The sequence below is a fragment of the Bubalus kerabau genome, chromosome 18, assembly GCF_029407905.1.
Source record: "Bubalus kerabau isolate K-KA32 ecotype Philippines breed swamp buffalo chromosome 18, PCC_UOA_SB_1v2, whole genome shotgun sequence".
NCBI classification, from domain to species: Eukaryota; Metazoa; Chordata; class Mammalia; order Artiodactyla; family Bovidae; genus Bubalus; species Bubalus kerabau.
Window position 1 is genome coordinate 37,800,839 of NC_073641.1, and position 23,093 is coordinate 37,823,931.

A 23,093-nucleotide genomic window follows, 5' to 3' on the forward strand; every position below is an offset into this window, starting at 1 on the left:
GGTGTTGGAGAAGACTCTTGAGAGTCCCTTGGACTGCAAGGAGATCCAACCAGTCCATCCTAAAGGAAATCAGTCCTTAATATTCATTGGAAGGACTGATGCTGAAGTTGAAACTCCAATACTTTGGCCACCTGATGTGAAGAAATGACTCATTTGAAAAGACACTGATACCGGAAAAGATTGAAGGTGGGAAGAAAAGGGGACGACAGAGAATGAGATGGTTGGATGGCATCACTGACTCAACAGACATGAGTTTGAGTAAACTCCGAGAGTTGGTGATGGACAGGGAAGTCTGGACTGCTCCAGTCCATGGGGTCACAAAGAGTCGGACATGACTGAGCGACTGAACTGAACCGAACTGAAACCAGGAGCTTGGACTCTGGAGCAGGGCTGGACTTTCAGTCACCAGCAATTAAAAGTCCCAGCTGTGACGTGGGCATCTCTTTGGTCATGCTCTTGTATCCACCTGAAGAGAGCCGAGAAGCCCCACCACCACCAAACTGGAAAGAGCCTGAAGAGGACAGTGGACCTCACTGATGATGATTCAAAGCAGGGCACAGACTTGGAGCTCTCTGCTTGGTTGGAGACGTGCCAGAACCCTTCCACAGCTGGCTCTAGGCAGACCATGGCCACAAAGTAGCATGAAGTTGACTCCCCTGCCAGAAATCACATGCATGTAACCCTGGCTTCAGGAGCATTGAGTTCTCACTGCTCCTCAAAGCCTAAGTATCAGAAATCCCAGGGCTGACCATTGTCCCTCTTTGACCAGAAAGGCTCTGGGTTTTGGTCATGCTGCTGCTGCTGCTAAGTCATGAGGTTGGTTCAAAGGCTACATTTTTGTGGGGTTATTTTTTTGTATGTGTTGTTTTGTTCTAGTTTCTATGTTTATTTTGTATGTTTTCTTCCCCTGGGACTACAGCTAAATTCTCGTGCCTTCTTGGAGAATTATCTTCTGGCATGGAAGATAAGGAAAAGCTCTGGGAAAGATAATGAGAAACTGACCTCCCAGGAGATAAGGAAGGTGCTCGAGGGGTCTTCTTACCTCTTGAGAATATCTGGATTGTCATACGTCAGGTAACTGCGGCCGATAAACTGCGGGATCTCAATAGCTTCTGTGATCGCTGAGACAGAACAGAAAACAGAGGTTATGTGCTATGCAGCTCTCTTGACCCCAGGACTCCACCAGGCGGCAGGAAAAGAACGAAAGCCAGCTCCCGGAAATAGGACATTTATCAACTTGGCAGCCCCTTCCTCTTGGCTGCACAGGCACTTGGCCTGCTTTGGGATGATCTGGCCTGATTGCCTGGAGTTGGCGTCTCCCTGGTGGTCCCTCCCTGGGGCTGGCTGTCACTGTTATCTGCCTCAGCCCTACCGAGAAGGCCCTGCAATATACTGAACCTTGAATTGTGCCCAGTTATTCCTGGAAGCTAAAGGGCAGGCCCTGGGCCATGTGAGGAGCAGCTGGGGATAGCCCTAGAAGTTCTCCAAGGGAGGCAAACAGTCCCCCAACAAAATCCACCAGGATTTCTCTATTTGAAACCAACCTGGTCTAGAACCCATTTGGTCACAACGTCAGATACTGGTTAGTAATGGATAGGCTTTGACTGTTTTTTGTGAAGCACTTTCTGATGTTCTACTTCACAAAATTTTTACCATACAAAGGAGCAGCAAGTATCGGGGAAGGGGAGGCTTGGATATTCCCATTTTATAGAAAAAGAAAATGAGGCACATAATCATTAAGGATTTGCCCAAGATTATACAGCTAAGAGAGAAACAGACTATGAACCAAACTCTGGCCCTCAGCCTTCTTTCCAATATTTTAGAAGTGTTTCCTTCTCATTACTTTGTTTTCTTGAGGAAGCACCCTCTTCTACACAGTGAGTAAAGGAATAAGTTAAGTAGTAGCATTTGGTGTCATGAATTAGGGATAATTTAGAGGATTTCTTCTAAAGAGATCACAGCAATATCACTTTCCTCTTTAGAAAGACAGAGAAATGGCAATTTAAAAAAGTTAAGGTAAAATGAATCTCATGTTCAAATAAATGTGCAAAATGAGAGAAAATAAGCCCGTTTATAAAATAGGTCATAGTTTCACAAGATATGTGGTTGGCACAAAGAAGATGAACTAAGATCTCTACATCCAGGAGAGAAAAAATGTGTAATTATCGACACTACAAATGACAGGAGAGTTTAAACTCAACTTCTACACATTAAAAAGAAGGAAGGAAGGCAAGAAAGAAAAGAAGGAAGGAAGAAAGAAAAAAAATAACAGTAAAACACAAAACCCAGTGACATTGCGCAGTGTGCTCAGCCATGTCTGGACTCTGCAAGCCCATGGATTGTAGCCCACCAGGCTCCTCTGGCCACGGAATTTTCCAGACAAGAATACTGGAGTGGGTTGCCATTTACTCCTCCAGGTATCTTCCCCATTCAGGGATTGAACTCGCCTCTTTGGTGTCACCTGCATTGGCAGGTGGATTCTTTACCACTGAGCCACGTGGGAAGCCCAAAATGACATTGGGCCCCCAAATAAAAGTTCCTGTGTTGGCAGGTCACCCACAGCATGCTCCTGTATTCTTCATAAAAAGTAAGAAAAAAAAAAAGGAAGGAAGAAAAAGAGAAGTTGGGGGAGGGGGAGAGTAAAAGAAAGAAAGAAAAGAAGGAGAGGAAGAGAAGCAAACATTTTAAAGAGAATTTTTGAGGTAACTATCCAAGAAATTACTTTCTTGTCCTCTGAGGCAGCATGGCCCAGGACTAGGGGCTGTCGACCCGGAGGGCCTTTTAGAGTTGGAAGTGAATGGCTCTTTAATCTCACATTCTGAGCTGCACCACCCTCTGGTTTAAGTGAGGAGGAGGACGAAGGAAGAAAAGGAAGCTGAGAGAAGAAAAAAGATGTAAAATGCCACAAGTAGAAAGTTGGTGGGAAGAAACAAGAAGAAGGGGAAAGTAGACGTTAGAGGAGGAGAAAAGAAAATGTCAGAGAAGCAAAGGAGGAGAAGGTGTGGGAAAAAAAACAACAACACAAAAGTGAACAGCCAAGTGGATGGCAGCCCCAGGCAGGGGATGCAGAGAGGATGAAAAAGCTGCAGCTGGGGGAGAAGTCCAGGAGAAGCAAAAATATAGAAGAGGGTGAGAATGGGGTACAAGAAGCAAGAGTGGGGAAACGCAGGAGGACAGGGGAGCTCGCAGCTGGGCGGGCAGACCCTGAATTGCCAGCTGCTGATGTCAGACAGCAGGAGAAGCCATCCCTCCCAGTCACTCTGGAGTCCCTGCTGGGTTTGGCTCAGCCCCAAGCAGGGCCCGTCCCTGCTGTTATTGGATGGACATGGGTCTGCACTCCTGGAAATGATCAGGACGTGCTCTGCACCTGGACTCTCAAAGGGATGTGTGCGTGAGCCCCGTCCAGCTGCTGACTAAGCCCCTCTAGCTCAGGGCTTCCCAAGATCCAGCCGGGAGACAAGTGTGTTCCCAGGGCTGGCGATCTCGCTGGGAGGCTGCAACCCCTCTGAGAGGTGTGTCCCCTGTTACCCTCTGCAGGTGGTTGGCCAGCACTGTGCCCACAGCCTGTCCAGAGACTGACCTGGCACCAGCCCAGGAGCCGTCCCAGCTTCTTGGAGGACTCATTGTACTTACTGTTGAGGCAGTAGTTCCCACACTCTGCCAGATGCCAGCATGAAACAGAACAGGGCAAGTCAGAATCTCACAGTCACTGTAAAATCCCAATTACTGTGGTTGCAGAGCGCTGGAAAGCGGCCTTGCACAGCCCCTGGGAAGCCCTGCAGGAACTCACATTCCTCTGAGGGAACGTGAATCCACTCGTTCCCCTCGTGAGAAACCGCTGGAAATATTTTCTCTCAGCATGGTTAGCACCAAATCACCCAACACACCTCCGCAGTTCTCGGCTTAGTAACTGGGGTGCAGGTGGTGGTGGACCAGGAAGATGTGTCTAATAAATTGTCTAACACCTCTGGGGCTCCCCTGACCTTGAACTGACAATGCCCACTTAATCTAAACCTGGAGAAAACACTTCCTGGAGAGTTACTTACCTTGTCAATGACCACTACCTTTTCTTGGCTCCAGGCTACACGTGAAAAAGGAATGATAAGCCAGCCAGCTGCCTCTTTTCTCTCCACAGTGGAAAATATCACCCTAATTCCCACCCCACCCCCTTTACAAGGTTCAGATCTTATGATTAATAAAAAGCAGGGGAACACTCTAGAAATGACACCACTGAACACAAACACGGTGAAAATATACTCCATGTCATCAGTATATGTGGATAAACATTAATTCCATCCTAAAACATTACAGTTAGAAGTAGCCATCTAGTCCTTTCTAGCCTTTTGCAGTTTTTTAAAATATTGTAAGCACAAGTATATTTTATCCTAACCCTTTAGATCTAATTTCTTCTACGCTGTCTTTTTTTTTTTTTTTTCTTGTGGCAAAGGCACTACTCAAAGACTGTTTTTGGTGCTTCCTCACATTTAGACCTAAAAGCTTGAGACATCTGGTGACAAAATGAATAGCCAGCCTGCAAGCCAGGCAAATTTTCCACTTCAGGGACCTGAAATTCCCAATGGACTATAAAGAGTGGAAGAAAACTTGCTGGCTCCTTCACGCAGTCCCAGGACTAGTGAAGGAAGGAGCTGGGGTTGTAACCTAGCTTTTCCAGCAGCCAGGACTCCTCCCCACAACCTCCTGAGCGATGGCAATCCAGTCCCAGGGAACTGGACTGAATTTCCAGGGTGGGCAGCTCTCTCGTCCACAGGCAGCACTCTCCCTTGCTGGACAGCTCTGCTTGGAGCAGCCGTCTTGGTCCCATGAAACTGACTCTGCAGCCACAAAGTAAGTAATAGCTAAAAAATTGTTTTCTACACTACCAGCCTTCAACTATCTAAAAATCAACATCCAGGCTGAATGCCTCCAAATTTTCCATTGGTTAAGGATACAAGAAAAGAAATTCCCTATAGTATGCACAATTTATATGTTTTATGAATTTGTGTTTTTTCATACGGAGTATTCTTAAATTACAGCTCATATTTAATGAAGCTACTTTTTTTTTTTTTAATGCTCTGGGATGTCCCCCTGTCCCCCAATCAGACTCAGCAATTTGATATGAATTTACTAAATACACTGTGAAGTGTCTAGAATGTGGTCAATCATTATGATCAGGCAGGTTCCCATCTTTGAGGACTGTGCGTCCCTGACAAATGTGTGACCTAAGCCAGTGGCTTTCGGTGTTGGTAGTGAGTGGAACTTCAGCTGCTGCAGAGAAACACTCCCATCTAGTGGCCTGAAGGGTCCTGCACCGTCTGAGTCAGAACTTCTCAGTAATCTGGGAAGGGAAGGGAAGGGAGTACCATCAGATCTCGGTCCTTTCCCAAGTGGCCTGTCTGCCACGGGCTGGGGGAAACCCTGGAGGAAAGAGCTGCATCCTACACCCTTGTCTTGGACACTCAGAACATATCAAAGGCTCTGAGAAGTCCCGCAGAAGAAGCGATGCTTTACCCAGGATTACTCAGTCTTATTTCAGGCTCAGATGGTAAAGAATCTGCCTACAGTGCAGGAGACTGGGTTTGATCCCCAGATTGGGAAGATCCCCTGGAGAAGGGAGTGCCAACCCACTCCAGTATTCTGGCCTGGAGAATCCCATGGACAGAGGAGCCTGGCAGGCTAGAGTCCATGGAGTCCCAAAGAGTCAGACATGACAGAGCGACTCACTTTCTTAGACCAGGGAATTTCCCCTCCCATTCTGCGCGTGTGAATGTTCTGCTGTCCATCTCTCTGTGCGAGCACAAAACCGCCATCAGTATTCTCCAGAACTTAAATTTTCACCTGTGCTTTGTGAAACCCTGCTTTCCCTTGTTAGTAACTTAGATACAAGAGCTCTTACGGCCTGGGACACAAAATGGGCAAATTTGGATGAGAGTAGAGAGAAAGAAGAAAGAAATCTCTAAGGATGGGGAGTATCGGCTTTCTGACACCCCTCTGGTGAGATGAGAAAGGGACCTCAGGACTGGGCTGCAGCTTGGGGTGCTGAGGTTTGTGGTAGAAGAAGGCACACGAGAGTGAGAGCCCCAGATGGAAGGTGAGGGGACCACCGCGCCTTACGGTTTCTGCTGGTATCTGAAGTTGTGGCTGGGACCTTGAAGTCCTTCCGGCTTCTCCAGCCCCAGCTGGGGACACAGAGACTCACTTTCCTGCAGCTCCGTGGGAGCCCGGTGCCTACCTCCATCTGGGCTCAGACTCTGTTCAGCCTCTGATGTTGTAGAGACAAAGGGTGGGACGGGGCTCCCAAGACCCTCTTAATGGCCTGATGGTCTGAGAGCCCGGAATCGCCCCAGCCCCAGCCCTCCCATACTACCAAGAGCTGAGAACAGTGTCTAGTCTCCTGACTAGGGCCCCAGTGGAACTCCTCACTGAGGAGGGCAGAGAGACCCAGACTCACTGAACATCCCCAGAACTAACTTCCTGCTGGAGAAGGTGCCCCTTGGTATGGACTGAGTGAGGCCTGGCGTTGGGGGTTTCTCCGACATGCTGCACACTGTAAAAGGGTGGTTTAACATCTGTGGGAGACACTAGGGAACACGTTTCTGCTTTTGAAGCATGATCTGTTCATCATGGAGGGAGAAACTTTTAAATATATAAGGGTAAGAAGCATCTTATTGGATCAGGTGCGATTCTCTTTGATAACCAAGGATGGCTCTTAACCAGTCTTTGTCTTTCCCGCTAAGAATATATCCCAAATTTTAGACTGTTCTTTTGCATCTCCGTGGAACAGTATAGTTTGCCAGCTCTCTTTCCTTTCTTTCTGACACTTATCCAGGCCTAGAAGCTTATTGAACAATCACAGCAGTAACGGTGTACCTCTATGTGCCTGCTGGGGCCTGAAAACTTGTCCTTAACACCCCTAACCTGTACCCACAATTCCGTTAATCCTCTCAAGCCATATAGAAGGAGAAGAAATTACATGATACAGGCCATGCCTCCTATGTATGAATCTTCTAGGACTGGCAACAATTGCCCTTTTTCCAGAAATACCCTATTTCAAAGCACGAGGAAATGCTGATACAATGTGAAAGCAGCTGATGCTCTGAGTTTTAGTCTTGGTTGTAGCCTAGGATGTTGCAGAAAAAAGGGCTCTAAATGCTGCCTAGACCACCCCCACACTGCCACTGCCCAATCTCTTGGATCTTGCCAGAAGGCCCAGGCCCTCATCAGCGATCTGACTTTCATTTTGGAGAGGTATATTTCTCATTGAACCTGAACTTATAGTTCCAAAGCTCTTTACATCTATATGGTTAATGTTCTGTAACAGGAAGCAAGGGTTACCAAGATACCAATTATCTTTTCCTTTCTATTTAATTCCAGAAGCTAAATGTTCATTTAATCCTGGACTTTATATATTGACCCTTAGTGTTAGCATCTAAGGCAGGAGCAAGCTTGCATTTGCCTGTGGTAAAATTGGAGACTTAGGAGATTCAAACACTGATGTGTGAAATCCAGATCCAATTTTCTGAATGAACAGGCCACTAGAGCTAAATCTCTCCAAGTACCTGCTGTTAGCTCAACAGTGATTTCCTTGTTAGCTTTATAATCAGGATCATTCACAAATGGCGCCGTTCCTCTTCTCTAGGGGTTCATCACTAGAGTGAGCTACATTTGTAAACTTACTTCATATGATTTGCTGTGAGGGTTTCAAAACTCATTTCAATATAATACTACTTAATCTTCCAACTGGCTAATTGGCATCTTTCGTATTTTCCAAGACTGCTGCAAAACAACTTCTCCTAGCACTCCATATACTGAAATATCTACCTGTAGTCTACAGTTTTCCTCTAAGCCCTACTTGCTGAGAACAATCAAAAAACCCGGAAAAAAAAACAGGAAAGAGAGAGAGAGCAGTGCTTCACTTAGGACAGCTGCCTTCTTGCCTTCAGGCCTGTATACCTTTTTTTATTAGTTCCTGGAGAGGTGAGGCCTCCCCGACATTCTAAAAAGAAGGTCCATGTGGCTCACCATGATGCAGCTGCACGGCGTGGGCCTTTCTAGACCCTACCCTGGCCTCTGCCTCCCTTGAGCAGGCGTGGAAAACAGTCCAGCAGGACCTGCAATCTGGGATCTGCTCTGCTTTCAGACAAAGGCAAGTTGGAAGTTAAGTGCTCACAGCACCTGCTGGTGGATTTCATTTTTCTCACCAAGAATAATAATGGCTTGTTGTTGTTGTTTTTCAGTCGCTCAGTCATCTTCACCTCTTTGTGACCCCATGGATTGCGGCATGCCAGGCTTCCCTGTCCTTCACCATCTCCCAGAGCTTGCTCAAACTCAGGTCCATGGAGTTGGTGATGCCATCCAACTGTCTCATCCTGTCACCCCCTTCTCTTCCTGCCCTCAGTCTTCCCCAGCATCAGGGGCTTTTCCAGTGAGTTGGCTCTTCGCATCAGGTGGCCTAAGTACTGCAGCTTCAGCTTCAGCATCAGATAATGGATAATGGGTGCTATTGTTACTTACTAGGTATTCTTCTGAGAAATATGAGTTCTGCCTCATTCCTCTTCTAAGGAATACACATTGCCTTATGTAATCTACACTACCTTTCTCTGAGTTAAACAATATCTTTGTATTATTCTCATTTTACAGATGAAGAAACTGAGGTACAGAGGAAACATATACAGCATGGAAAACAGCAGTCTGCAGAAGGTTGTTCATATTCTAGCTTGTAGCAACTAATGCACAATTCATATTATGCCATATTTGGCAAGAGTTCCCTTTGTAGCATTCACAGGTAGGAGTCAAAAATATTTTTTCAAAATATTTATCAGTCTATAAAGCCCAGGCATTCACCTGTCAGGATAGGCTCTGGGAGAGGCTCAGATCACAGGTCCTGGAAACCGCCCCCCACCCAATACTATGAATTAACCCTTTGATTCTAGACCATGGGGCAATTCTCAGAGAAGGAGCCATAGTAGCTGTGATGGGGAGCTACTTACTTACTGTTTACAGAAGTATTTCAGCATTTTAATTATTAAATAGTTAAAGTAGTTTATATATATATATATATAAAATTAATCATCTGGGTTTCCCTGGTGACTCAGCTGGTAAAGAATCATCTAATCATTATTTAACGTTTATTAACGTTTATTAAACGATGTTAATTTATTAAATTAAATTAAATTAAATAAACGATGTTTATTAAACATCGTTAATAAAAATAAACAGTAGGGCTGTCTCAGGGTAATCAACTGGTCCTTTAAGAGTGGCAGTCTCCCAAACAGTGTGTCCATTCCCTCTGCTCCAGGAAGCAGTTCCCCAGCACGTGTGCATGCACACACACACACACACACACACACACACAGAGTGTACCTTTCTGGCAGTGCAGCCCCTCGAAGCCCAAGGGGCAGTCACACTCATAGCCCTCCTTCCTGGGTCGGCAGCTGCCCCCATGGGCACAGGGGGACCCCACGCAGGGGTGGGCTGCATTCTCCACGTTCACGCCCCACGTGAAGTCATGCTTCACGTGGATGGTCCGGTCATTCAGGATGATCTTAGGAAAGAAAACATAAAGCAATTCAGGGATTCAGAAATCAGCTCTGGAGTCTTCTACAGCTTCCCTCAGCACACCAACCTGAACTACGCCTGGGGGGGAGTGGCTTTAAAAATAAAAAGAGAAAGTCTGGTTACTACTTTCGGAGTTCTGTGAATGACGCAGGAATGGAAGTAACTACATTTGGTGCTTGGGAGAATCTGCATCATGTACAAGACTAGACAAGCAGCTTCCTCTGGTTCTGGAAAACCGGGCCACTCAGAGCAATCATAAAGAAGAGCCAATTACTACAAAATTTGGTTTCTAATGCTGTATATTGGAATCATGGGAGGTGAGGGGTTTAAGAAATATACTCATGCCCAAGCCCCACCCAGATCAACTGAACCAGAATTTCTGTGGGTGAAACTGAGTCACCGGTAAGTTTAAAGAAACATTCCAGGCGATTCTAAGATGCAGCCAAGGCTGAGACATGCAGCTAAAAAGCAGAGTAAGGAAGAATACAACACAAAATGTCACAGAGGCAGGAATCCAAGGTGGGGCCGGGGGCAGTGATAGAGTCTGGAGGTGGTGTAAATGTACTGCTGTGTCTTCCTGGCTGGTATTCTCTGCAGCCTCCTCCAGCTCTATCAACACAGTCTCCCCAGCTGCCCCCCTCCCTCCTGCTTCCTCCTTCCCCAGCACTCCGGAATCCCCACCTCTCCACATCCTCTTCTCCGGAGTGAAACTCAGGTCACATTCTCAGTGCTGTTGTGCACATTCACCAGGACAGACAACTCTTTGCTGTCACCCCTCTTCCCTGTAATGGGCTTTAGTGAAAATGATGAATAATAGAGTGAGGTCACTGGGCTCCCCGACTTCAAATAAACTTAGTGTGCATTGGCCCTCAGCTGTGGGTGTTTCAGGGTTCTTCAGGCTTTGCAGAACTCAGACAGAGAGAGCTTCTAGGGTAACCTCCAGCGTGCAGGGGATTCTAAGAGGTTAGCAAGGGTACTTCTGGCCACTCGTCCATGTTTCCACAGGTTTGTCTAGTTTTTGGAGAGTCAGGAAAGCTGGGAGAAAACCATCCTCCAGGCATGCCACTCAAAATCTACCAGAGAAGAGCCGTAACCTTTCCACACGCTCCCCCTTTCTTGCTGCGAGTGACGATTGTAAAACCGAGTCACGAGAAACTGAGTCAAGTGCCATGACTGGGCTGGGGCTTCCATGGTGGCTCAGACGGTAAAGAATCTGCCTGCAAGGTGGGAGACCTGGGTTTGATCCCTGGGTTGGAAGATCCCCTGAAGAAGGGAATGGCTACCCACTCCACTATTCTTGTCTGGAGAATTCCATGGACAGAGAAGCCTGGCAGGCCACAGTCCATGAGGTCACAAAGAGTCGGGACACAATTGAGCGACTAACACTTTCACTTTCGCTTACTGACCGGGTCACTGGGAGGGGAGGGGGCTCTTCCAGGAAGTAAGGAGGAAAGGCTTGTATGTGTTGTGTGAAGAGAGCAAAGCCTGACATGTTCAGAAGGAAGATGAAGCCTCTCAGCAGCTCAGCTTACCTCCTAAGGTAGAATTTCAAACCCATGATTTCACATGGCCAGTCCCACTCACGGGGGGGACAACAGTCTGAACTGAGGTGACACTGAGCTCACAGTTCAGCAGCAAAGGGAAGCACAGCAGGGCGGGGAAATATTGACTGGGTCCCTTTTCTGGGCCCCACACTGGGATACAGAGAAGGACAGAGTCCCTGGGGCCCTTCTCAGAGCCCAGCTGTGCACATCCTGAGAGGACCTCCTCTCACTGCCCCTCCATCACCTTAGTGCCTCCCGTATTTTGCCTCAGATCCCCCTCAGGGATTGGCAGCCCCCATTCCTTCACTGGTTGCCAAGAGAAATAGGACTTGGCTGACATCCAGGAACCGGATGTGTTTTTCTTCAAATCCTTTTTTCCCCATGTTTAGTGGTCCTGGACTCTGGGTTGGTGGGTCAACTTACATGTCTGTTGTAGACAGAACATAATCTCATGACCAGAGAGATCACAGGCGGCCCCAAGAGAAGGAACATGTGACAGATATGAATGGGGTCAGTGTCCTATCTCTTACTAGCTGAGTGGATTTTTTTTCTCGAACCTTCTATGGAAGGACTCTAATCTGTGCTCTTAAGAGTTTGGTTTCATGATTGATGAACAACCATTAAAACAGGGTGGTGGGGATGGAAGTGGAGGCAGCAAAAACAATTGGGTCTTGCCTTGAGCAAAAAGCCAAGTGACCCCAAAGAGAAGCAGGAGTCACTATGAGACTCTATCCATTTCCTTCCCTTTTTGACAAGTGTCTGCAGTGACCTGGTCCAACTGCCCCCTCAACAATACTAGGATATTTTAAGTAGATTTACTGTAAAAATTCATCTTCATTAGTTGCATTCATGAGATGTCCGCTGGGCACAGCTAGGAGCAGATGCTATAAGAAAGCGGGGTTGGAAAGGTATGCTCTGAGAACTAAAAAATATAATTTTAAAAATGTTAAAAACTTCCTCATGGTTTCTTTCTTGGGTATAGCAGTTTGCACTGATCACAGTTCTCAATTCCACTGTCGGTAGTCAAGTTCACACCATGCGCATGAGGAAGGGAAGCCTGTACCTTCTGGATGCTCCCACTGAATGGCTTGAGGATGCCCGAGTTCTTCTTCACATCATCATAATTGGGGACCCCACCGATGAAAATGTCCGAGTTGCACTTAATCTGGGTGAAGCCTCCCTGCCAACAGATTAAAAACAAAACACGGTATAACCAACTGTGCCTCTGGTTCCCTGTTAGGGAACAAATGGCTGAAGTAGTCTCAAGACTCATCATGACAATTTTTATACATATTGGCCCAACCTTTGTCTTGTTTTTCATTGCTGCTTACCACCTTTTTGATTTTTTGTAAATTTCTGGACATTTCTAAGATTCATCATCCAGAAAATGCAAGCGAATACGGTAGACCACTACATCATCGGTGTCACTCTCTCCCTGCAGGAAGGCTACCTCTAACCTGTCAGCCTCAAGTGGGGCCATGTAACTGCTTTGGTCAACAAAACATGAGCAGGTGAGAAATGAATCATTTCTGGGCAGAGTCTTTCAGAGCCAGGAGTGGTTCACTATGCCCTGTTCCTCTATCCCTATTTCAGAGGTCCCCAACTTCCAGGATCTCATGCCTGATGATCTGAGATGGAGCTGATGTAATAATAATAGAAATAAAGTGCACACTAAATGTAAGGTGCTTGAATAATCTTGAAACCATCCCTACCCTCCCACCCCTCTTCCGTGGAAAAACTGTCTTCCATCGAAGTGGACCCTGGTGCCAAAATCGTTGGGGATCACTGTTATTCCTTCAGCCTGGGTCTCAGATTAAGGCTGCAGCTGACTGTTGATGGACATGTAATGTGGATGAGAAATAACCCCTCATTATAAGCTGCTGCTATTTGGGGCAAACGTGTGCCTGAGCCTCTCCTGGCACTGAGATCCCACAGGTTTAGCACTTTGCCTAGATTTGGATACATGATCCAAATTCTAGTACAGCACTTATTGATATATTCACTAATGGTAAGGACAGAATTTCTTTAGGCCAAGAGAAAGGGAAAGCATGGTGAGTGGAAGGCATTCCTTGTTATCATATACAAAGGGCAGAGAAATCCCTTCCAGATTCTTAGAGATCCCCACTGTCAATCCCCAAAGGCTTCTCCTGCTTCTGGTCATTTCAACAGCCTAAACCCAATGGCTGGGCTAGATAACAAGCTGTGTGTGAGATTTAATGTCTAAACTCCTTCAACCATCTTAAGCAAAATGTTAAAATGCCCTAAGATAACATGTAAATTTGAGACCTCTGGGAATGAACACATTTGGGGTAACATAAGTTATTGTTTCCTTTGATTTAGGGTCAAAAGAAATACAAAGTGCAGCAGGATTCAATTATTTAACAAATACTGTTAGGTACCTACCATGTCCCAGGTACTAAGTGGTGCACAAACCACAGTAAGTAAGAAAGCCCCGGTCCCTGCCCTCCAGGGGCTTACACTGTGGGGCAACACAGACAAGTAACCAGGCAGGTAAGATAAGCCCTGTGAGGACTGTCCAGGTGACCATGGGGGTACCTGGCAGGGATAGGGCATCTCATACTCTGCTTCAGAATTAGGGAGTGGGAGGTGAAGCAGGAAGAGTCAAAACTGAGTCTCAGAAACTGGCTGGAGTCAGAGCTTGAAGGGCATGTTAGGTACCAGGCAAAGGCACGGAGGGACCACATCACACATGGGTAGAAACTTACACTTCACCAAAAGAACAATGAGTTTTCAGCAAGAGAGAGAGTAATCAGATCTGTGTTTTAGGACTATCACTGGCCAGAGGGAGGAGAATAGATTTGGGGTCCAGTCGGGGTGGAGAAGAGGAGACAGGGGAGCAGAGAGGAGGATGCTCCATCTAGGGGAGCACTCGGTGTGGCTGAGTCCGGCCAGGTAACAGCAGAGAGGTCTCGTAGTAGACAGACTGAACCGCCTTCTGTCAATAACCTTCAGGCAGCTTTGAGGGTTCTTATTTAATGAATGGGGATGCAAGGAATCATCAGAGGCAATTTCAGGAATCCTTGTGGATTAGGGAACCAGGCAGAAGCTGTCAGGACACACCCACAGAGACCCATCGTCATCATGTCTTTAAAATAAAAAACTAGGAAGAAAGGAGGAGAGCTGCAAGGTCAAAGGGACTTCAGAGAAGCAGGCTGTTTTAAAAAAACTTGGGAGTTTCTTGGTTGTGTCAGGCAAACTGGGTGGGGTCTTGTGGGGTGACAGAAGTCTCTTTTGGCTCCTCATCAAAGTCCTCCCCCTGCCCCCTGCCCCCCACGCCTCCGCCACCACCACCTGAAGTGGACAAAAGGCGGGGCTGCTGCGGGACCACAGGAGGGAAGCAAACAGACCCACCAAAGTGAGGCGCTCAGTGCCTGGATCCACCACTTCCGTTAAGCTGAGAGTGGCTGGAAAACCTGAGTAAACCCCCTGATGGGTTTTCTGAAGCCCTGGGAGCACTGCCCCTTTGAGTTTGCACAGCTTGACTCATCATGGGCTGCGGGTGTTTCTCAGTGCAGCCAGCTGAGCAATGTGATGTCGGGTGTGGTTTGGACCCTTAGGGGCTGGCTTAGCCTCCAGCGTAACCTGTAACCCCTGTCCCCCTCCTTCTCTAAGCTCTAAGACCACTATCCCCACTGACCAAGCCTTTGAACAGGGTATAACAGCTGGGAGGCAGAGACGCCTGGGGGGGCCATCTGATTAAGGTTTAACTCACCAAGATCAAGCATGGGTCTTCCCACTCTGGTCTCAGGGAGGCCTCCCAAGAACCACCCTCAGATGCACACAGAACAGTCACGCCTTCCCTCCTACCTGCTTACACTGCTTTCCAGGTGGGCAGCTCCATCCATTCAAAAAGCCGATAAAGAGGACGCTGGTTCTACCAGTCCTGGTATGGCAGTAACAGAACCCGAGGTGTGTGGTTTCTACCCTTGTGCTGTCTCTTCACTACAGGATCTCATGGGTAAATACTGTGTCCCAAATAGTTCCTTATTTATAATCAAAGGCCTTAACCCTACTATTTACAAACACGCCCATCCTGTTTTTGTTACTGTTGTACAGATGTTGGTAACTAAGGCCTAGAGTGATACAGTGCTTTTGTGAATTTATATTATTAAGTCAACACACAGATCTACATCTGTGAGCTTCTAATTCTGTCTAGGACTAAAATCAGCTGTTTTCTGGACTGTATGAAAGTGAATCCCATTCTTGCTTTAAAATCCATTTTCCTTCATACATCTTCCTTCCTTCCTACCCTACTTTCTCTTTCTTCCTTCTTTCCATCTTTCCTTACTTCCTAATATATATGGGACATTTTCTAGGGTACTTGCCTCTTAAAGCAGAGCCCAGGTTAGGATTTTTCTGATTCCTGAGGAGGCCCTTGATTCTCACAGGACCTTCCTTCCACCACTGCCGTCCCTGAAGCTGCCTTCCTGATAAGTTCCTTTTTTACTCCCCTCCTCAACCAAGATCTCCTTCCCCACCAAGAGTCCCTTTTCTTTCCCTTTCTTTCTTTTCCTACCAATTCATTTTCTTATCAGAACAGTCACATTCATCAATACCTTCTTTAAATCTGTGATGCACACAATGAAGGCTGTTGTAATTAAAATCCTGGCAAATCTGAGGTCCCCTCTGTTTTTAGGGGTCTGTAAATTTCATGTGTGTACAGAATGCTAGTAGGTTGTAATTTAAAACAAATGTCTCTTAGCTATCCTTAAAAATGCTGTTTTCCTTTGGACATGACCTTGGAAATAAACACATGGATGAAAGTTATAAACCTGAGTGGAAAATCTGAACTGTTGAGGTCATGCTAGTTTGCCAAAATTCAAACTTAAATTTGCCTTATTGCCAAATTCAGACTTAAATTGAATAAAGTGGGGAAACCACTAGACCATTCGGGTATATGACCTAAGTCAAATCCCTTACGATTATACAGCGGGAGTGACACACAGATTCAAGGGATCAGATCTGATAGACAGAGCGCCTGAGAACTATGGACGGAGGTTTGTGACACTGTACAGGAGGCAGTGATCAAGACCATCCCCAAGAAAAAGAAATGCAATATGGCAAAATGGTTGTCTGAGGAGGCCTTACAAATAGCTGAGAGAAGAGAAGCAGAAGGCTAAGGAGAAAAGGAAAGATATACTCATTTGAATGCAGAGTTCCGAAGAATAGCAAGGGGATAAGAAAGCCTTCTTCAGTGATCAATGGAAAGAAATAGAGGAAAACAATAGAATGGGAAAGACTAGAGAGCTCTTCAAGAAAATCAGAGATACCAAGGGAACATTTCATGCAAAGATGGGCACAATAAAGGACAGAAATGGTATGGACCTAACAGAAGCAGACGATATTAAGAAGACATGGCAAGAATACACAGAAGAACTGTACAAAAATGATCTTCATGACCCAGATAACCAGGATGGTGTGATCACTCACCTAGAGCCAGACATCCTGGAATGAGAAGTCAAATGGGTCTTAGGAAGTATCACCACAAACAAAGCTAGTGGAGGCGATGGAATTCCAGTTAAGCTATCTCAGATCCTAAAAGATAATTCTGTTAAAGTGCTGTACTCAATATGCCAGCAAATCTGGAAAACTCAGCAGTGGCCACAGGACTGGAAAGGTCAGTTTTCATTCCAATACCAAAGAAAGGCAATGCCAAAGAATGCTCAAACTACTGCACAATTGCATTTATTTCACATGCTAGCAAAGTAATGCTCAAAATTCTCCAAGCCAGGCTTCAACAGTATGTGAACAGAGAACCTCCAGATGTTCAAGCTAGATTTAGAAAAGGCAGAGGAGCCAGAGATCAAACTGCCAACGTCCACTAGATCATTGAAAAAACAAGAGGGTTCCAGAAAAACATCTACTTCTGCTTTATTGACTACGCCAAAGCCTTTGTCTGTGTGAATCACAACAAACTGTGGAAAATTCTTCAAGAGATGGGAATACCAGACCACCTTACCTGCCTCCTGAGAAATCTATATGCAGGTCAAGAAGCAACAGTTAGAACTGGACATGGAACAACAGACTGGTTCCAAATTGGGAAAGGAGTATGTCAAGGCTGTATATTATTACCCTGCTTATTTAACTTATATGCAGAGTATATCATGGGAAAAGACAAGCTGGATGAAGCACAAGCTGGAATCAAGACTGCCAGCAAAAGAGACACTGATGTATAGAACAGTCTTTTGGACTCTGTGGAAGAGGGAGAGGGTGGGATGATTTGGGAGAATGGCATTGAAATATGTATAATATCATATATGAAATGAGTCACCAGTCCAGGTTCGATGCACGATACTGGATGCTTGGGGCTGGTGCACTGGGACGACCCAGAGGGATGGTATGGGGAGGGAGGCGGGAGGAGGGTTCAGGATGGGAAACACATGTATACCTGTGGCAGATTCATTTTGATATATGGCAAAACCAATATAATATAGTAAAGTTAAATAAAATAAAATTAAAACAAAACAAAACAAAAATATAAAATATTACAGGCAATAGTGGTGAGGTATAGAAAAAAAAAAAGACTGCCAGGAGAAATATCAATAACTTCAGATATGCAGATGACACCACCCTTATGGCAGAAAGCAAAAAAGAATTAAAGAGCCTCTTGATGAAAGTGAAAGAGGAGGGTTTAAAAGCTGGCTTAAAACTCAACATTCAGAAAACTAAGATCATGGCATCTGGTCCCATCACTTCACGGCAAATAGATGGGGAAACAATGGAAATAGTGACAGACTTTATTTTCTTGGGCTCCAAAATCCCTGCAGATGGTGACTGCAGCCATGAAATTAAAAGACGCTTGCCCGTTCGAAGAAAAGCTATGACCAACCTAGACAGCATATCAAAAAGCAGAGATATTACTTTGCCAACAAAAGACTGTTTAGTCAAAGCTATGGTTTTTCCAGTAGTCATGTATGGATATAAGAGTTGGACTATAAAGAAAGCTGAGCACTGAAGAATTGATGCTTTTGAACTGTGGTGTTGGAGAAGACTTGAGAGTCCCTTGGACTGCAAGGAGATCAAACCAGTCAACTCTAAAGGAAATCAGTCCTGAATATTCATTAGAAGGACTGATGTTGAAGCTGAAACTCCAATACTTTGGCCACCTGATGCGAAGAGCTGACTCATTTGAAAAGACCCTGATGCTGGGAAAGATTGAAGGCAGGAGGAGAAGGCGATGACAGAGGATGAGATGGTTGGATGGCATCACGGACTCGATGGACATGAGTTTGAGCAGGCTTCAGGAGTCGGTGATGGACAGGGAGGCCTGGTGTGCTGCAGTACATGGGGTCGCAAAGAGTTGGACATGACTGAATGACTGAACTGAACTGAGTACACTATTAGCAATAATAATAAGTAAAGCTACACAACACTGATCATATGCCAGGTTCTGTGGTATTTGAGAAATACAGTTATTCTAATTCTCACAACCCTATAATGCAGTGCTATTATCACGATTACCCTATTTTTTTAGATGCAAAAACACCATCTTGGGAGATCAAGTGATCAGACTGGTCTGAGCTCACATCATTGATAAGGAATGGAGCTAGATTTTGAACCCTAGGTGTCTGGTTTCAGAGTCTTTGTTCTTGTCAGATGTGTGATCACACCCCCACCCCCATCACTGGCTCTGCGTTGGTGTTCTGATCTACCTTATATAGCAATGTGAACAAAGCTATGGGCCGGCAGGGAGCCGTGGAGCGGGTGGGCAGTTCTGTAAGTGACACTGGTATTAGCTCCCTCCCCTGTGAAGGCCCCTACTATTATCAATCCCATTCCCAGCTGAGGAACTGCAAAGCTAAGGAGCTCGTCCAGTGGGAAGCTCGGGTGTTATCTCAGGTGAACTGGCACCAGAGTCCATGTACTAACCACTGTGCTGATGCTTTCGTCTCCAGGACAGGAAGGAAACAGTAACCCCGCTCCCACGAGTCATCAGGAACAGATGTCCTTCTTACCTCTGCCATCCCCTCCACCGCCTTCTGCTTATCCACCTGCAAGATGCCATTCTTTGCTGTGCGGGACACACGCAGCTCGTGCCAGTGGCCCAGGGTGAGGGGCTCTTCACTCCTGTTGAAGGAAGGAAACTGAACCTGGGTTAGCATCACTGGCGTTGCAGATAATGTCCACCAATCTGGGTCTGACGGAGTGTGCCCACCTTCAGCACCTCGTCCTGTCCAGCAAAGAGAAGAACCTCATGTCCCCTTGTTAAACACAGCAGAGCTAGCTCCATTTACTGGACTCCTTCATGGGAGGACTATCTCACTTATCATTTTACTTATTCCTTATCACCAAGTATGAAATGGGGGTAGGATTAGGCTGGTTTTCAAGATGAGGGGGTAAAATATGACCAGAGTTGCACGAAATCTTTGAAGAAGAGAAAACTATATAGGCTATGATGTAAAGCAGATTCCTTGATGTAATGATGTCTGTAGCATCCTTTGAAAGGCATAAAAAATAAGATGGATGGATGGGGGAATATAAGAATGAACAGACACATGATAAAGAAACCACAACAGAATGCTAACTGTAGACAGTAGGTGGTGGTCTAAGGTTTATTGCACAATTCTTTCACCTTTGCTATATGTTTGAAGTGTTTCATAATAACATATTTGGGAGGCAGATTCCACATTGTCTGATATTGTGAAAAAAATTAAAAGTACTTTAAAAATTCAATTATTAATTCAAGATGGAAGCATTTGAAGTTTAAATGATATTGGTAAGATTTTTACATGTTACATTTCACAGCGAGGTGTGTAAAAAGAGTATAATTATTGCATTTGTGTTTCTAAAGATGTATATATAGTTCCTGGCCTTCTCTGAACCTCACAATTATTCTGTGGTCCTGGATCATCTTTGGAAACCCACCAGGAATACCAATGGCACAATTACTGAAAGGTCTCCACCCCCTCACTTGATTTTTCGCTCTGGCAAATGCTTTTGCCATTTGTCCTTAGCAATTAGAATTTAATCACCTTGGCTCAATCAATATGCAATAAAGATCTCATTCAGCAGCCCATCTCCATAATAACTAACAGCATCTGAGCCTGTTCTTGTCCTGTAGAGGTCATTCCCTGTCAATACACTGCCTTCCTCAGCACAGGGATATTGATCGCTGCCATCATGAGCTCATTTCAATTGTCTCGATTTTTGAATCAAGTTCATCATAAATTAGACCACCTTATCCTCTGCCTAAAGTTAAAATGATGTGGCCAACTCCATGGCTTCCTGTAGCTCAGGCTTTCACTGAATTGTCTTAATGAAGCAGGAAGTCTTGGAAATGGTTTTTAAAATAAACATTTTCCAAAGGGCCACCTGAAACATTAACCGTGATGGGTGTTGTCAGTTACACTGCAGAGGGGTGGCCCAGGGGAGCAGATGATGGTTACTTTGAGTTCTTGCTTCTTTTTCATCACACCTAACGCTAAAGATTTTTTTTACAGGCACCTTTCCTGACAAGCAGGGAAGGAATAACTTATGTTTAAAAAAAATTTTTAAATAACTCTTATCAAAAATAGGCACCGAATTATGAAAGAGAGAAATGCTGGATTTCTAAGGTTCCACGTGTCTGTGACCCCGCAGCTGGAGCTGCTACTGCAGATGTGCAGGGGGCAGGGGGCAATTTGTTCAGGAGGAGGGCTGATGAGCCACAACCCTCTCCAGCCCCTTCCAGTCATTCCTTACCCAGGAAGAAGCCATTTGAAAGTACAAGGTGATATTCAAGGTGTCTTCTTCCTTTCTTGACTTGACAAATTGTTCTAAGTGAGTTGTTTAGGCTGTTTTGCATAATCATATGTAAATTGAATCAATTAAATACCCACCAAAGTTGTCTTGAGACACAGGATGTTCTTGTATAATCAGAGACACAAAAATATTTGTCCATTCCCCAAGGTGGGAGGTGTTAAACTGATGTGTAGGAATTCAACCTTAAGGACAAGAATGAACTGTACTTTTAAAGAACTGTTGAAACCTAAGGCAATAAGCACCTTCCATCAGTCAGGAAAAATGATAACAGCAGTTAAGGGCAACGCATGGCTTCCCTTGTGGCTCAGCTGGTAAAGAATCCACCTGCAATGTGGGATACCTGGGTTCGATCCCTGGATTGGGAAGATCCCCTGGAGAAGAAAAAAGGCTACTTACGCCAGTATTCTGGCCTAGAGAATTCTAGGGTCGCAAAGAGTCAGGCACGACTGAGCGACTCACTTTCACTTCATGACTGTAACATCTGACAAAGAACTCTTTCTAGAGATGAAGTCTAGCAATATAAATTGTGATTGAATACAGCCCACAATTTCCTTTAAAACAACAACAAAGACTAACCAATTTCCTGCTGCAGGGCACTGTTGAACAAAACACCCTAGTGAGTTTCAAAAGAGGAGAATTCTCGAAATGTAGGAACAAGAAGCGTGTGTGCATTAGATCAGCAGGCCTCCGGCTGGGAAGGTAAAAACTCCCACGGGAGGAACACAGTTAGAAGAGGGAAACATAAACAAATAAGAAAAACACCTGCACCTCCAACTGCAGGCTCTGAGGGATTCAGAGATCCTGCCACATTCTATGAGAACAATCGATCTGCTGAGTTGACGAACAGTACTAGGTAACAGAGGGAAAGTTTTGATAACCCAGAATCAAGTCCACAGACACTAGCAAGCCCTTTAGAAGCACTTAGTTACTCCATGCCATTGAAATCAGTCATCACACAGCCTTTTTGAGCACACTGGTCAGGGAAAGGACTTTGCAATCACTGGTGATTCTCTGTCCGCTTCTTTATATGAAGAATGGTAAGAGCCATGCCAAATAACTAGTTGCCATCAAAGAAATAATGCAAGAGGAAAGTTAAAATTTAAAGTGAGACCACCCCAATCGATTGATAATCGATCACTGATATTTTAGGTGACATCATGTCACACCATGATTATGTGAGTCATGCATTTATTTGCATGGGAGCATGTATAATAATGGCACTGTGTTCACTCAAGGCTGGTGAGGAAGTTGGTGTCCCTTTGAAATCCTCTTAATCTAATGGAAATGACGTGGAAATGACCTGGTAAGCTTTTGCCAATAGAACATTTGTGGGAAATAGAGCAGATGAATAATGATTTAATGTTTCTATGTGAATGTGGCTGTGATACACCCCATTTCCAATGGCCAAAGAGGAAAAAAAAAAATGTGAGGCCACCAAGGACATTTCTGTTCATTACATTTCTATTGCATGCATGCTACGTCACTGCAGTCTTGTCTGCTCTCTGCAACCCCGTGGACTGTAGCCCGCCAGGCTCCTCTGTCCATGGGATTTCCCAGGCAAGAATACTGCAGTGGGTTGTCATTTCCTTCTCCAGGGCACCTTCCTGATGCCTGACCTTCTTTCCCAGGCAAGAATACTGCAGTGGGTTGTCATTTCCTTCTCCAGGGCACCTTCCTGACCCCTGACCTTCCTTCCCAGGCAAGAATACTGCAGTGGGTTGTCATTTCCTTCTCCAGGGGACCTTCCTGGCCCCTGACCTTCCTTCCCAGGCAAGAATACTGCAGTGGGTTGTCATTTCCTTTCCAGGGGACCTTCCTGACCTTCCTGATCAAACCTGTGTCTCTTAAGTCTTGTGCATTGGCAGGCGGGTTCTGTAGCACTAGCTCCACCTGGTAAGTCCCTACTTGTTCAACTAGCTGTTATGTATTTGCCAAGTGCTCACCAAGTGACGCTCTGAGCAAGGTACTGATTGACAATTTATGAAGTTTCTGCTGATTGTGTTGCATGATCTCAGGTGGAGAGGAAGAAAGTTTACCCCCATCTGAGGCCAGCCCATTTTCCATAGTTTGAAGCAGAGATTCGCTACCTGCTAGGTAGTTATTTGAGAAAAGGAAACCTTGCCACCAGGAAAGCATGATCTCTAGGAAGTACATCATCTATTCATCAGGACAGGTTTCAGAAAAGACAACTATATACAGAAGACAGGAAGAGAGCCAACTGGTTGAAGACAA

The 23,093-nt window shown here is 45.4% G+C and overlaps 1 protein-coding gene across 3 annotated transcripts in view; it reads right to left on the reverse strand.

Moving 5' to 3' along the window:
• EGFLAM (EGF like, fibronectin type III and laminin G domains) overlaps positions 1-23,093 on the reverse strand; it is a 195,819-nt gene that overhangs the window by 17,250 nt on the left and 155,476 nt on the right. For all 3 annotated transcript variants that reach the window (XM_055554439.1, XM_055554438.1, XM_055554440.1), the window contains 4 exons: positions 19,076-19,187; positions 12,163-12,279; positions 9,361-9,541; positions 1,043-1,121 (listed from right to left, as the gene is read on the reverse strand). In XM_055554439.1, coding sequence (XP_055410414.1) covers positions 1,043-1,121; positions 9,361-9,541; positions 12,163-12,279; positions 19,076-19,187 — 489 coding nt within the window. The remainder of the gene's footprint in view (positions 1-1,042; positions 1,122-9,360; positions 9,542-12,162; positions 12,280-19,075; positions 19,188-23,093) is intronic.